Genomic DNA, 14,138 nt, shown 5'->3' on the forward strand with positions numbered 1-14,138 from the left:
GTGAGTATCGGATCTCACTGCCCGGGCAGTCACATGCAAGTATGACTCCAGCCTAAGGCTGTTTGTTGGAGCGAGTCTCTCTGGCCTCATGCTTAGTCTCATAGACTTGAATTAAGAAATTTCAAAAGGTGTCTGACCTCCGCACTACACAGCGACTACTGAGGATTCGGCAGGTGGCAAATAGTCACCTGGTTCTGCAAACGGCCGCAGCATGGCAAGATGGTGACTGAGTATGTTACTACCTTGTTGACACGTCATCATGCTACCTAACAAAGGGGCAAATTTAAAAAAAAATCACTTGGGTTGGATTTTAAATTCACTGTATAATATGAATGTTAGCAAATCCCTCCAATTGGAAATGTAGTAGTTCTCCTGACTACTTGTTTCTCTTACCTCATGTGCGAGGCGTGGCAGTAGCTTGGGTCTCCATGGTTGCGACCACGACCATGATTGAACTCACTGAGTGGTCGTAACCATGGATACATAAGCTACTATAATGCCCTGCACATGAGGTAAGAGGCATGGCTATATCAGTAGAACTATACTAATTACATTACTAACTGGAGGTATTTGCTAAAATTATTATGGATACATCCACTACATATTGGGATATAATCTTGTAGATGGGAATACCCCTTTATCAGGACGCAACATTTTTAATAAAACTTTAAAGGGAATCTGTCAGAAGATCTGTGGCCACCACCAGCTGTGGTCACCAGAGAGACTGCTGATAAGTCTTTGGCTTTACCCAGAAAGAAACGAGAGAGGATGATGAAACTTTACATTTATTCCACATACTCTCCACTGATGTCAACACACTTCTTACATCGGTATTCCAAGTTCTGTAGGCCTAGCAAAAAGAAGGATTTCGGATGTGCCTGAAACCAAGCATCCGTAGCAGTCATGGCATCAGAAATGGTGTGAAATTTGGTGCCCTTGAGGTGTTTCTTCGTCTTTGGAAACCAATGATAGTTGGAGGGAACTAGATCTGGTGAATAGGGTGGGTGGTCAACCAGCTGGAAGCCCAGCTCTGCCAGTTTTGCCGTTGTCGCTTGTGCAGTGTGAGCGGAGGCGTTGTCTTGCAGGAACAAGATTCCTTTGGACAGCTTGCAGCGCCTTTTGGCCTTCAGAGATGCCTTCAATTGGTCCAAAAGTTCAATGTAATACCTTGCATTGATAGTAAAACCCTGTTGTAGGTAGTCCACTAGCAGCACGCCCTCCTTATCCCACAACACAGATGCCTTTCATCTTAGTGGCTGGTTTTTGCACCCTGAACTTCTTTGGACGAGGAGAACCACTGTGCCTCCACTCTTTTGAGTACTCCTTTCATACAAATAAATCCAGGTCTCATCCATAGTGACCAGTCGATCCATGAAGTTCTTATCAGTCTGGAAACGCTGACAAATGGACCGGGACGTTTTCACTCGCGTGCTTATCTGATCTGTTGTCAAACATATGGGGACCCACTTTGCAGATAGCTTCCTCATGTCCAAATGTTCATGGATAATGACACAAACATGTTCAAAGGCAATCCCCATGATGTCTGTAATTGCTTTAGCTGAAATCCGTCGATTCTCCAGTATGAGGTTATGCACAGCATCAACGATCTCCGGAACAGCAACCACTCTCGGGCGTCCAGGACGTTCCTCATCATTGGTGCTGAAGTGGCCCGTTTTAAATTTGGCAACCTAGTTCTTAAATGTGGAATTTGAAGGGCACTGATCCCCCAATGTCTGCGACATATCACCATGAATATCCTTTGCGGACTTTCCTTGCAGAAACAAGAATTTTATCACTCCTCTGCTCCCAGTTACTGTGAATATCGCATTAGACTCTGCCATTTTGTTTTCCCGCGTGTGTAGAACACTGTTGCCATAAGCAACAAATACAAAATTTCTTTGTCGCTCCATTGGGAGACCCAGACAATTGGGTGTATAGCTTCTGCCTCCGGAGGCCACACAAAGTATTACACTTAAAAGTGTAAAGCCCTCCCCTCTGCCTATACACCCCCCGTGCATCACGGGTTCCTCAGTTTTCATGCTTTGTGCGAAGGAGGCAGACATCCACGCATAGCTCCACAGCTTAGTCAGCAGCAGCTGCTGACTATGTCGGATGGAAGAAAAGAGGGCCCATAACAGGGCCCCCAGCATGCTCCCTTCTCACCCCACTCTTGTCGGCGGTGTTGTTAAGGTTGAGGTATCCATTGCGGGTACGGAGGCTGGAGCCCACATGCTGTTTTCCTTCCCCATCCCTTGATGGGCTCTGGGTGAAGTGGGATCCTAATCGGTCTCCAGGCACTGAGACCGTGCTCCATCCACAGCCCCTGGGGACTCTGCTGGACAAGGAGCCGAGTATCGTCAGGGACAAGGCCCTGCTACTTTGAGGTACTGTGTCCCCGTGGGGACCGCGCACAGAAACACTCCAGCATTGCTGGGTGTGTTAGTGCGCCGGGGACCGCAGCGCTGACCGCGCTTGTGCCATCACACACTGCAGCGTGGCTGGGTGTGTTAGTTTACTGGGGACTACCGCGCTGACCGCGCGCTGACCGCGCGCTGCCATTTCACACTGCAGCGCGCCTGGGAGTGTTAGTACGCCGGGGACTACCGCGCCGACCGCGCTTATACGCCGGCCGCGCTTATAACTTTAGTCCCCGGCTTTTGCGGCCTAGTCTCACTCTTTTCCCGCCCCCAGGCCTGCCAGTCAGGGGAAGGGCGAGACGCTGTACAGGACGTCAGCGCTGAGGGCTGGAACGTGCTTTGCATACTCCACCCCCCTCACTGTGCACAGTGGGGCACCGGATTCCCGCACTTTCTAGGGCACGCCCACGGCCCCCTCCTCTCCTCAGGACGCCGGCAGCCATTCCTGTCAGCTCGTCTGACGCTGGAGAGGGGAGACAAGCGCTGGGAGACCCAGGCAGTGATTCTGGTGATCAACACAACCGCTTTGAGCGGGCGGTAAGCAGCACCTGAGGTGCTGGCCCCACTAGTGCAGAAGTGTACATATAGATTATATGCTTATAGGCTATACTTTACACTGTATGGTGCACGGTTGATTTTTGGCTATATACCCTCCTGGATTGCTCAGAGGAGACAACAGCATGTCGTCCACATAAAGCAAGGGTGCCAAAGCACAGGCTTACTATGCTGCCTGCGCCGCATGTACGGCTATACTACCGGCAGGTTCCACTGACCCTCATTGTGTGCAATGCTCGGCCCCTGTGGCACTTTCTCAGCCGGAGCCTCTGCTAAGGGTGGCCCAGGGGGAACCACCTGCTAACACTGTCCAGGTGACGGGGACGGAGTTTGCAGTTTTTACTGATAGACTTTCTGAGACTATGGCTAAGATACTAGAAGCCTTGCAGTCCAGACCGGTATCTCAGACCATGGGCACTGTTGAATCATTGCACCCTGGTCCCCCTCAATTGGAACAACAATGTGCTCCCGGGGTGTCTCATAGATCCCAGGGTGAGGTCTCTGACACGGACCGCAGCCCCGGACCGCCTAAGCGAGCTCGCTGGGAAATTCCCTCGACATCATCACATTGTTCAGGGTCTCAGCGGGAGGACTCTCTGTATGATGAAGCGGAGGTAGCTGATCAGGATTCTGATCCTGAGGCCGCTCTCAACCGTGAGACTCCTGATGGGGACGCCATAGTGTATGATCTTATCGCGTCCATCATTCAAATGGTGGATATTTCTCCCTCAGCTCCTCCAGTGGAGGAGTCGGCTTCTCAGCAGGAGAAATTCCGCTTCAGGTTTCCCAAGCGTACAACGAGTATGTTTCTGGACCACTCTGCCTTCAGAGAGGCAGTCCAGAAACACCGAGCTTGTCCAGATAAGTGTTTTCTAAGCGCCTTAAGGATACACGTTATCCCTTCCCCCCTGACGTGGTCAAGGGCTGGGCTCAGGGTCCCAAGGTGGATCCTCCAATCTCCAGACTGGCGGCTAGATCCATAGTTGCAGTGGAAGATGGGGCTTCACTCAACGATGCCACTGACAGACAGATGGAGCTCTGGTTGAAATCCATCTATGAAGCTATCGGCGCGTCTTTTGCTCCAGCAGTCGCAGCCGTATGGGCACTCCAAGCTATCTCAGCGGGTCAAGCGCAAATTGACGCAGTCACACGTACGTCTGCGCCGCAAGTGGCGTTCCTAACCTCTCAGACGTCGGCATTTGCGTCCTACGCTATTAATGCTGTCCATGGAGTTTCATACCCTCTCAGCGATGGTGATGCTTCCGCTGAACAAACAGCGGTCACTGCAGACAGGGTTGCAATCTCTCCTTCAAGGTCAGTCACTCCCCTTGAGGCGCCTCATGCACTTCCTAGGGAAGATGGGGGCAGCAATGGAGGCAGTCCCTTTCGCGCAGTTTCACCTGCGTCCTCTTCAATGGGACATCCTACGCAAATGGGACAGGAAGTCGACGTCCCTCGACAGGAACGTCTCCCTCTCTCAGGCAGCCAAAGCTTCCCTTCGGTGCTGGCTTCTTCCCTCTTCATTGTCAAAGGGGAAATCCTTCCTACTCCCATCCTGGGAGGTGGTCACGACGGACGCGAGTCTGTCAGGGTGGGGAGCAGTCTTTCTCCACCACAGGGCTCAGGGTACGTGGACTCAGCAAGAGTCCTCCCTTCAGATCAATGTGCTGGAGATCAGGGCAGTGTATCTTGCCCTAAAAGCGTTCCAGCAGTGGCTGGAAGGCAAGCAGAACCGAATTCAGTCGGACAACTCCACAGCGGTGGCTCACATCAACCACCAAGGCGGAACACGCAGTCGGCAAGCCTTCCAGGAAGTCCGGTGGTTTTTGATGTGGGTGGAAGCCACGGCCTCCACCATATCCGCAGTTCACATCCCGGGCGTAGAAAACTGGGAAGCAGATTTTCTCAGTCGCCAGGACATGGACGCAGGGGAATGGTCCCTTCACCCGGACGTGTTTCAGGAGATCTGTTGCTGCTGGGGGATGCCGGACGTCGACCTAATGGCGTCCCGGCATAACAACAAGGTCACGGCATTCATGGCACGATCTCACGATCACAGAGCTCTGGCGGCAGACGCCTTAGTTCAAGATTGGTCGCAGTTTCAACTCCCTTATGTGTTTCCACCTCTGGCACTGTTGTCCAGAGTGTTACGCAAGATCAGGTCAGACTGCCGCCGCGCCATTCTCGTCGCTCCAGACTGGCCGAGGAGGTCGTGGTACCCGGATCTGTGGCATCTCACGGTGGGCCAACCGTGGGCACTACCAGACCGACCAGACTTGCGGTCTCAAGGGCCGTTTTTCCATCTGAATTCTGCGGCCCTCAACCTGACTGTGTGGCCATTGAGTCCTGGATCCTAGCGTCTCCAGGGTTTTCTCAAGAGGTCATTGCCACTATGAGACAGGCCAGGAAACCAACGTCTGCCAAGATCTACCACAGGACGTGGAAGATATTCTTATCTTGGTACTCTGATCGGGGGTTTTCTCCCTGGCCATTTGCCTTGCCCACTTTTCTTTCCTTTCTTCAATCAGGATTGGAAAAAGGTTTGTCGCTCGGCTCCCTTAAGGGACAAGTCTCAGCGCCTTCTGTGTTCTTTCAGAAGCGTCTTGCCAGGCTTTCTCAGGTACGCACGTTCCTGCAGGAGGTTTGTCACATTGTCCCTCCTTACAGGCGGCCGTTAGAACCCTGAGATCTGAACAGGGTTCTGAGGGCCCTTCAGAAGCCACCTTTCGAGCCTTTGAAGGATATTTCTCTTTCTCGCCTTTCGCAGAAGGTGGTCTTCCTAGTAGCAGTCACATCACTTTGGAGAGTGTCTGAGCTAGCAGCGTTGTCATGCAAGGCTCCTTTCCTGGTGTTTCACCAGGACAAGGTGGTGCTGCGCCCGGTTCCGGAATTTCTTCCTAAGGTGGTATCCACCTTTCATCTCAATCAGGCAGGTGTGCCAGGCGGCTACCTGGTCGAGCCCGCACACTTTCACCAAACACTATCGGGTGCATACCTATGCTTCGGCGGATGCCAGCCTAGGTAGACGAGTCCTTCAGGCGGCGGTTGTCCACCTGTAGAAACGGGCCGTTTTTACGGCTCTATTACGAGGTATTATTTTACCCACCCAGGGACAGCTTTTGGACGTCCCAATTGTCTGGGTCTCCCAATGGAGCGACAAAGAAGGGAATTTTGTTTACTTACCGTAAATTCCTTTTCTTCTAGCTCCAATTGGGAGACCCAGCACCCGCCCTGTTCCCTTCGGGCTGTTGTTTTTTCGTGTACACATGTCGTTCATGTTGAATGGTTTCAGTTCTCCGAAATTTCTTCGGATTGAAGTTACTTTAAACCAATTTATTAGCTTTCCTCCTTCTTGCTTTTGCACTAAAACTGAGGAACCCGTGATGCACGGGGGGTGTATAGGCAGAAGGGGAGGGGCTTTACACTTTTAAGTGTAATACTTTGTGTGGCCTCCGGAGGCAGAAGCTATACACCCAATTGTCTGGGTCTCCCAATTGGAGCTAGAAGAAAAGGAATTTACGGTAAGTAAACAAAATTCCCTTCTTTGAAAACCTATATTAGACACATAAGGCTTTCATGTGATGTAACATTCATTACCATAGAAGCAAAAAAAGATCAAAAAACCAAAGACTTATCAGCAGCCCCCTGTATACAGCATCCCAGGATACTGTATATAAGAGCCCAAGCCGCTCTATATAACAAAAAAAAAACCCCACCAGTCCGGCCCCGATGGGTGTTGCTGCTCTTTGGTCCGGTGCCTCCTCTCTGTGGCGGTCGCTGTCATCTTTCTAGCCAGCCCAGTGTGGATGACATCATCATCCACACAGGCCAGCATTGTGTTCCTGCACAGACGCACTTTAATCTGCCATGCTGAGGGCAGATCAAAGTACTGTAATGCACAGGTGTGAGGAAAGGTTAAAGACTGCCCTCGCATGCGCACTACAATACTTTGATCTGCCCTCAGCAGGGCAGATTAAAGTGCGTCTGTGCAGTAACACAAGGCCGGCCTGTGTGGATTATGTAGGACAAGTCATCCAGACGGGGCTGGGTTGAAGGAGGACGGCGACCGATGCAGAGAAGAGGTACGTGACTGGAGAGCAGTGACACCCATTAATAGGTCATTTTTATGTTCTACAGAGTGGCCTGGGCTCTTATATACAGTATTCTTATATACAGTATTCTGGAATGCTGTATTTAAGGGCTCACTGCTGGTGACTGCAGCTTATAGAGGCCAAATCTGATGACGGTTTCCCTTTAATTAATCCCTACTGGACAAATGCTTTTCAGTCAGTCTTAGGCTATGTGCTCACGTTGATTAATTTCATGCCTTTACGCTTTGTATTCACTGCAGCAATAACGCGTGCCTTCTGCGTCCCCAGCACAATCTATGAAGATTGTGCATAATCCATCTACACGTTGTGTTTGAGAGCGCAGCGATTTGGATGCTGAAATTTTTATCCAAATCGCTGCGCTCAAAAAAGTAACATGTCACTTATTTTGTGTGCTTTGGATGCTGCTCCCACTCTGTCTATGGGAGAGGCAGCATCCAGAGCACATGAATTCGGCATTTATTCTGCAGACACACTGCATCCATTACGCAGTGTTTCTGCAGTGATTTGAAGCGCACATGCACAGCCAATTTGCTGCAGATTTTTCAGCATGGACACTACGCAACGTGCGCACATAGCCTTACAGTTCCTGCATGTAAGTACAGATGTAAGGTCGTCGTAATCACTCACCTACCAAATGTTAGAGAGCAGCGCTGTATAACCGCAAGTTCCTATTTCATTCCAAATCTTTCGGAACGTTAAAGTATTTTATTTGTTTTTTTTTTTTCAATTTTTTCATTTCATGAAAGTTATTCCCTACCTTATACCTTTTGTAACATTTTGTGCTAATACTTATATTGCTTTTGTTTTTTTGTCATTAGGAAATGACAGACATCAAGCAATTCATTGAGAAGCAGCTACCTCCCTGTTAACTGAGAATGATGCCTTCTGGAATAACTCACCAGCAGAAGTCACTATGTTCTTTTTAATGTCAAAAGTAAAAAAAAATTAATAATTTTTCAGAAGCTGCACAGTCACAGTGGGGTCAGCAGAAGCAACCAAATCATTAAAGGGGATCTGTCAGCAGTTTTTACCTCCAAAAAACTGCTGAAAGTGCTTCATAGGTCATAGGGAAACCAGTTTAGACCTGTAGATGTCCTTTTGTGGGAACATGACGGTGAAAACAATTTTTAATCTGTCTCGAGCTGCAATGCCCAGGTATTTACATAGCTCAGTAACCCGGGGTCGTCATGGAGACAACCCAGGGTTACTGTGTCAGCTCTCGGGTCCCTGTGATCGTATTACAGGGATTCCATCACCAGGGAGAGGTAAGCGAATTCTCTCCCTGCCTCCTGAATGCTGCGATCGCATTGATTGCTGTATTCAAGCGGTTAAACTGACGGGAGCGGTGCGGGCACCAGTCCCGGCAGTGACAACCGGTTTCCAGCTGTAACATCAGCCGGAGATCCAGCAGCGATCGCAGGGGTACAGTTCAGGAACCCCCCGCGCACACAAATCTGCTACGGGTGCACATACCCTTACAAACGCTCATGTCAACAAGAGCTTTCTAATGGATTCTCAGTTAACTCCTGCTGCAGCTAGCAATAGACCGTGCAATGCAGAGGCTAGAGAAGGCAAAAACTAAGGAAACCTGATTGTGAATATTATTTTTAAACTAAAATACATGTATTTTAGGTAAAAAAAAAATAAATATTAAATAAAGGAGTCCACCCACAAAGGTATGTTTAATATGACTTCCTTGTCACTTATTAAGCACTTCCGGACGTTTTTCAGAGTAAGAACTACTGACTGCTTCCATTTAAGAGGTTTTGATTTGGAAAAAGAAAAGAAAAAAAAAATCCCCTAGAAGATGCAGTGGATAGAAGATGTATGACTGATTGCTATATTATTTATAGCAGTGTAAGGGCTATATAAGTAGTGTCACTAATGTCGCCATCTCTGCCTGCACACAGCATAGGCCACTAATTGTTCCCATGTTAGTCTGTTGATTGACAGTACAGCACTTTTTATTTGGCTTTTATTTTTTCTAGAATAAAGTTACACATAGCTGTTAGTTTCTGACGCAGCACTTTCATCTGTCTGACGTCTACTGGCTTCATACGTGTCCTGTAAAAGCGAAGCCATAGCTGAGGTATGAGGCGCAGGACTGGGGAGGACAATGATGATCTAGTGCTTAGTGCTGTTCTGTTCAGGAGATCTTGGCTGTTCTCCCACAAGATGTTGGAGGTCCACTTTTGCCTCATGTCTTAAACACCATTACAATTGTCTGTATAGGCTTTACAGTATGTGAGGTTGGATTAGTTCAGTTTACTTCACTTTTGCTATGGTCTCCTAGGAACCACAAAAAGCTTGGTATAGGCTGGTATGGCACACAGATGGTATTTACTCTATGGATACTGGCCACAGCCACACTTACATAAACATTTACCAGACACATACCAACTAGACGTGGTCGGACACACTTTTGGCCTCTGTCTGTTGAATGAGGCCTATAAGAGCATTAAAGTACACTCTTGGAGCTTCTTCTGGCATATTCATTTGGCTAAGGGCATACATTTAGCTTTATTGCCTTTTCCACAGTTAAAAAAACCCAAAACTGTAAACTGGGTTAGTCTGGTCTATGAACCCAATAAATGCCCCATTCAGGAATTATACTGAAATAGGGGAGCCTCCCATTCTGGCCTGTCCTCTATTAGAATGGAGAGCAGCTGCAGTGAGCATGTCTGCGCTGTACGACCCAGCATGTCTTCTCATTACAAAGACAGAAAACACCTTTAACAATAAAATGAAGGGTCCAAAATTCCATCCCTAGGTGCAATGTGCTTAAAAGTAAAAATAGCAAACTGAGCTTTACTCTCCCTCCTTGGGTCCAGCGTTGATCTTCAACCACTGCCATTGTATCTGTTCACGTCTTCAGCACTGACATCACGTAAACAGCGCTGCAACCAGTCGCTGAGTCTAAAAAGGTTGAAGCACTGAGCTCACTGACTGGCTGCAGAAACTGATAGCGTGATCTCTGAGGCTTTGCTGCTTTTGGGTGGAGTACAGATCTCTGCGTACCTCTGTGATAAGGTTACACAGCATATGGGGTAATGGAAATGGAATAGAGACCCACTGCCTTTCATGTACTAGAATGCTTCAGCCATTTCTGCTGATGGAGTAATACATTAAAAAGGCTGTGTATTCTTTAAGAAGCACCCTGAGCAAAACAAATGTTATTCCTTTATACCCTGTAAATATGTATGTGATGTAGGGTAGGGGCATTAGAATACTTACCAACCATCTTCTTACCCGGTTTCCAATTTTGACATGACTTATGATTCATGTGATCTTAAACCAGATTTTTGGATCACACAAGGGTTTGTGTGGACTAGTCACTTCCACAAATTAAAGGCTGCTTTACACCTTACGATATCACATATGATATCGTACGCGATGTGACCCGCCCCCATCATATGTGCGGCATGTTCAATTTGTTGACCGTGTCGCTCAAACTATTTCCCGTCACACGTACTTACCCTTCCATACGTTCTCGATGTGGGCGGCGAACATCCACTTCCTGGAGTGGGAGGGACGTTCGGCGTCACAGCGACGTCACGCGCAGCCGGCCAATAAAAGCGGAGGGGCGGAGATGAGCGGGACATAAACATCCCGCCCACCTCCTTCCTTCCTCATTGCCGGCGGGAGCCGTGGGACGCAGGTAAGATCTGTTTATCGTTCCCGGGTTGTCACACACTGCGATGTGTGGTACCTCGGGAACATTGAACAACCTGACGTGCAATTTTAAGGAAATGAACGATGTGTATGCGATGAACGGTTTTACGTTCAATCGCATGTAGCTGTCACACGCTACAACAACACTAACGATGCCGGATGTGCGTCACTTACGACGTGACCCCGCCGATACATCGTTAGATTTGTTTTAGCGTGTAAAGCCCGCTTTAGTCTATACAGCCTCACTCTGAGTCCCCATGGGCTTAAAATGGTGGACATTGCACCATCTTACACAACAGCAGCACTCGCGTGATCCAAAATAGGACTGGAGATATGCTGGAGACTGGGGAAGATGGCGATCAGTTTTTGTTTGTTTTTTTATACTCCTACACTATATCACTTACATATTATCATTAATACTTACCAGTATCATTAATATAAGCGCACTGCCAATGCTTTGCTGTGTGGTTGGTCTATTTTCCATGTGTTCTATCCATATAATATAAGATAAAATCATTACATTATTTGCTGTTCACATATCCATGTATTTTTCCATCTCGAATGTCAGTTTTTTTACTGGGAAGGAGGAGCTTGTTTTTTTGTTTTGTTTTGTTTTTTTTACTCATTCCACAAAACCTGATGCTAATGATGGACGCACGGACCAAAATCCAGCACATTGATAAAAATAAAAATGTTCCTTTCTTTGTCGCTCTATTGGGAGACCCAGACAATTGGGGTGTATAGGCTATGCCTCCGGAGGCCGCACAAAGTATTACACTCAAAAGTGTTAAGCCCCTCCCCTTCTGCCTATACACCCCCTGTGCTCCCACGGGCTCCTCAGTTTTTTGCTTTGTGCGAAGGAGGTCAGACACGCACAGCACAGCTCCACAGATTAGTCAGCAGCAGCTGCTGACTATGTCGGTTGGAAGAAAAGTGGGCCCATATAGGGCCCCCAGCATGCTCCCTTCTCACCCCACTCTTGTCGGCGGTGTTGTTAAGGTTGAGGTATCCATTGCGGGTACGGAGGCTGGAGCCCACATGCTGCTTTCCTTCCCCATCCCCCTCAGGGCTCTGGGTGAAGTGGGATCCTATCGGTCTCCAGGCACTGAGACCGTGCTTCATCCACAACTCCTGTGGAGCCTGCTGGATAGGAGCCGGGTACAGTTCAGGGACATGGCCCTGCTACATGAAGGTACTCTGTATCCCTGTGGGGACCGCGCACGGCAACACCTCAGCTTTGCTGGGTGTGCTAGTGCACCGGGGACCGCGGCGCAGACCGGGTTAAACTGTGCCATTACACACTCAGCGTCGCTGAGTGTGTTTATATGTAGGGGCTACCGCGCTAACCGCCGCTGCCATGGGAAACTGCGGCGCGGCTGGGACTTGTAGTTCGCCGGGGACTTCGGCGTCGGCCGCGCTTTTACGGCGGCCACGCGTATACTCGAGTCCCCGGCTTGCTTGCGGCCTAGTTTCCCTTTCTCCCGCCCTCAGCCCTGACAGGCAGGGGAAGGGCGGGACGCTGCACGGAACGAGCAGCACTGAGGGCTGGAATATGATTTCCATACTCCACCCCCCTCACTGTGCACAGTGTGAGCACCTCGGCCACGCCCACGGCTCCCTCCTCTCGTCAGGACGCCGCAGCCATTTCCTGTCAGCTCCTACGACGCTGCAGAGAGGGACAAACCCTGGGAGACCCAGACACGGTCTCTGGTGGCCTCATAACCGCTTTAGGCGGATGGTAAGCAGCACCTGTTGGTGCTAGCCCCATGGTGCTGTAGTGTATTGATACATTATTTGTTTATAGTATATATTTTACACTGTATGAGCACAGTTCATTCTGGCTATATACCCTAGTGTGTTACTCAGGGAAAACAATAGCATGGCGCCCACAAAGGCAGGGGTGCCAAAGCACAGGCTTATTATGCTGCCTGCGTCGCTTGTACGACCCAGCTGCCGGCAGGTTCCATTGACCCTCATTGTGTGCATTGTTCGGCCCCTGTGACACTTTTTCAGCCAGGGCCCCTGCTAAGAGGGGCCCAGGGGGAGCCACCTGTTGACACTGTCCTAGTGATGGGGACGGAGTTTGCAAAACTCTCTGAGACTATGACTAAGATACTAGAAGCCTTGCAGTCCAGGCCGGTATCTCAGCAAAGGGACTCTGTTGAATCATTGTTCCCTGGCCCCCCTCAGTTGGACCAACAATGTCCTCCCGGGGTATCTCATACATCCCAGACTGAGGGTTCTGACTTAGACCCCAGCCCCAGACCGACTAAGTGGGCTCGCTTAGAATTTCCCTCGACATCATATTGTTCAGGGTCTCAGCGGGGGGAATCTCTGGTTGATGATGCGGAGACAGCTGATCAGGATTCTGATCCTGAGGGCGCTCTCAATCTTAATACTCCAGACGGGGATGCCATAGTGAACGTTCTTATTGCGTCCATCGATCAAATGCTGGATTTTTCTCCCTCAGCTCCTCCGGCGGAGGAGTCAGCTTCTCTTACACAGAGTATGTTTCTGGACCACTCTGATTTCAGAGAGGCAGTCCAGATTCATCATGCTTGTCCAGATAAGCGGTTTTCTAAGCGCCTTAAGGATACACGTTATCCTTTTCCCCCTGACGTGGTTAAAGGTTGGACTCAGTGTCCCAAAGTGGATCCTCCAATCTCCAGACTGGCAGCTAGATCCATACTTGCAGTGGAAGAGGGGGCCTCGCTCAAGGATGCCACTGACAGGCAGATGGAGCTCTGGTTGAAATCCATCTATGAAGCTATCGGAGCTTCTTTTGCCCCAGCATTCGCAGCCGTATGGGCGCTACAAGCTATCTCAGCAGGTCAAGCGCAAATTGAAGCAGCCACATGCACGGCCGCGCCACAAGTGGCATCCATTACCACCCAGACCTCGGCAATTGCGTCTTACGCTATTATTGCTGTCCTGGACTCTGCGAGCCGTACGGCGGTCGCGGCCGCCAATTCGGTGGTACTCCGCAGGACCTTGTGGCTACGGGAATGGAAGGCAGATTTTGCTTCCAAAAAAAAGCGCTTAACCAGTTTGCCAATTTCTGGCGACAGGCTGTTTGGCGAGCGTCTGGATGAAATCATCACACAATCCAAGGGAAAGGATACATCCTTACCCCAGTCCAAACAGGACATACCCCAACAGAGGAGAGGGCAGTCGAGGTTTCGGTCCTTTCAGGGCGGGGCAGGTCCCAATTCTCGTCCAAAAGGTCTCAGAAAGAACAAAGGAACTCTGATGCATGGCGGTCTAAGTCACGTCCTTAAAAGGCCACCGGAGGCGCCGCTAACAAAGCGGCTTCCTCATGACTTCGACCTCCTCTAGTAGCATCCTCGGTCGGTGGCAGGCTCTCCTGCTTTCTTCAGCGCTC

General features: G+C 49.5%; 1 protein-coding gene across 2 annotated transcripts in view; it reads left to right on the forward strand.

Annotated features, from left to right (window-relative positions):
- The window catches only part of LYPLA1 (lysophospholipase 1), a 59,996-nt gene extending 50,901 nt beyond the window's left edge, over positions 1-9,095 (forward strand). For both annotated transcript variants that reach the window (XM_075353269.1, XM_075353270.1), the window contains exon 9: positions 7,903-9,095. In XM_075353269.1, coding sequence (XP_075209384.1) covers positions 7,903-7,953 — 51 coding nt within the window. In that variant the 3' untranslated portion in view covers positions 7,954-9,095. The remainder of the gene's footprint in view (positions 1-7,902) is intronic.
- Positions 9,096-14,138: the final 5,043 nt, after the last annotated feature.

Source organism: Anomaloglossus baeobatrachus, chromosome 6 (assembly GCF_048569485.1).
Source record: "Anomaloglossus baeobatrachus isolate aAnoBae1 chromosome 6, aAnoBae1.hap1, whole genome shotgun sequence".
NCBI lineage: Eukaryota > Metazoa > Chordata > Amphibia > Anura > Aromobatidae > Anomaloglossus > Anomaloglossus baeobatrachus.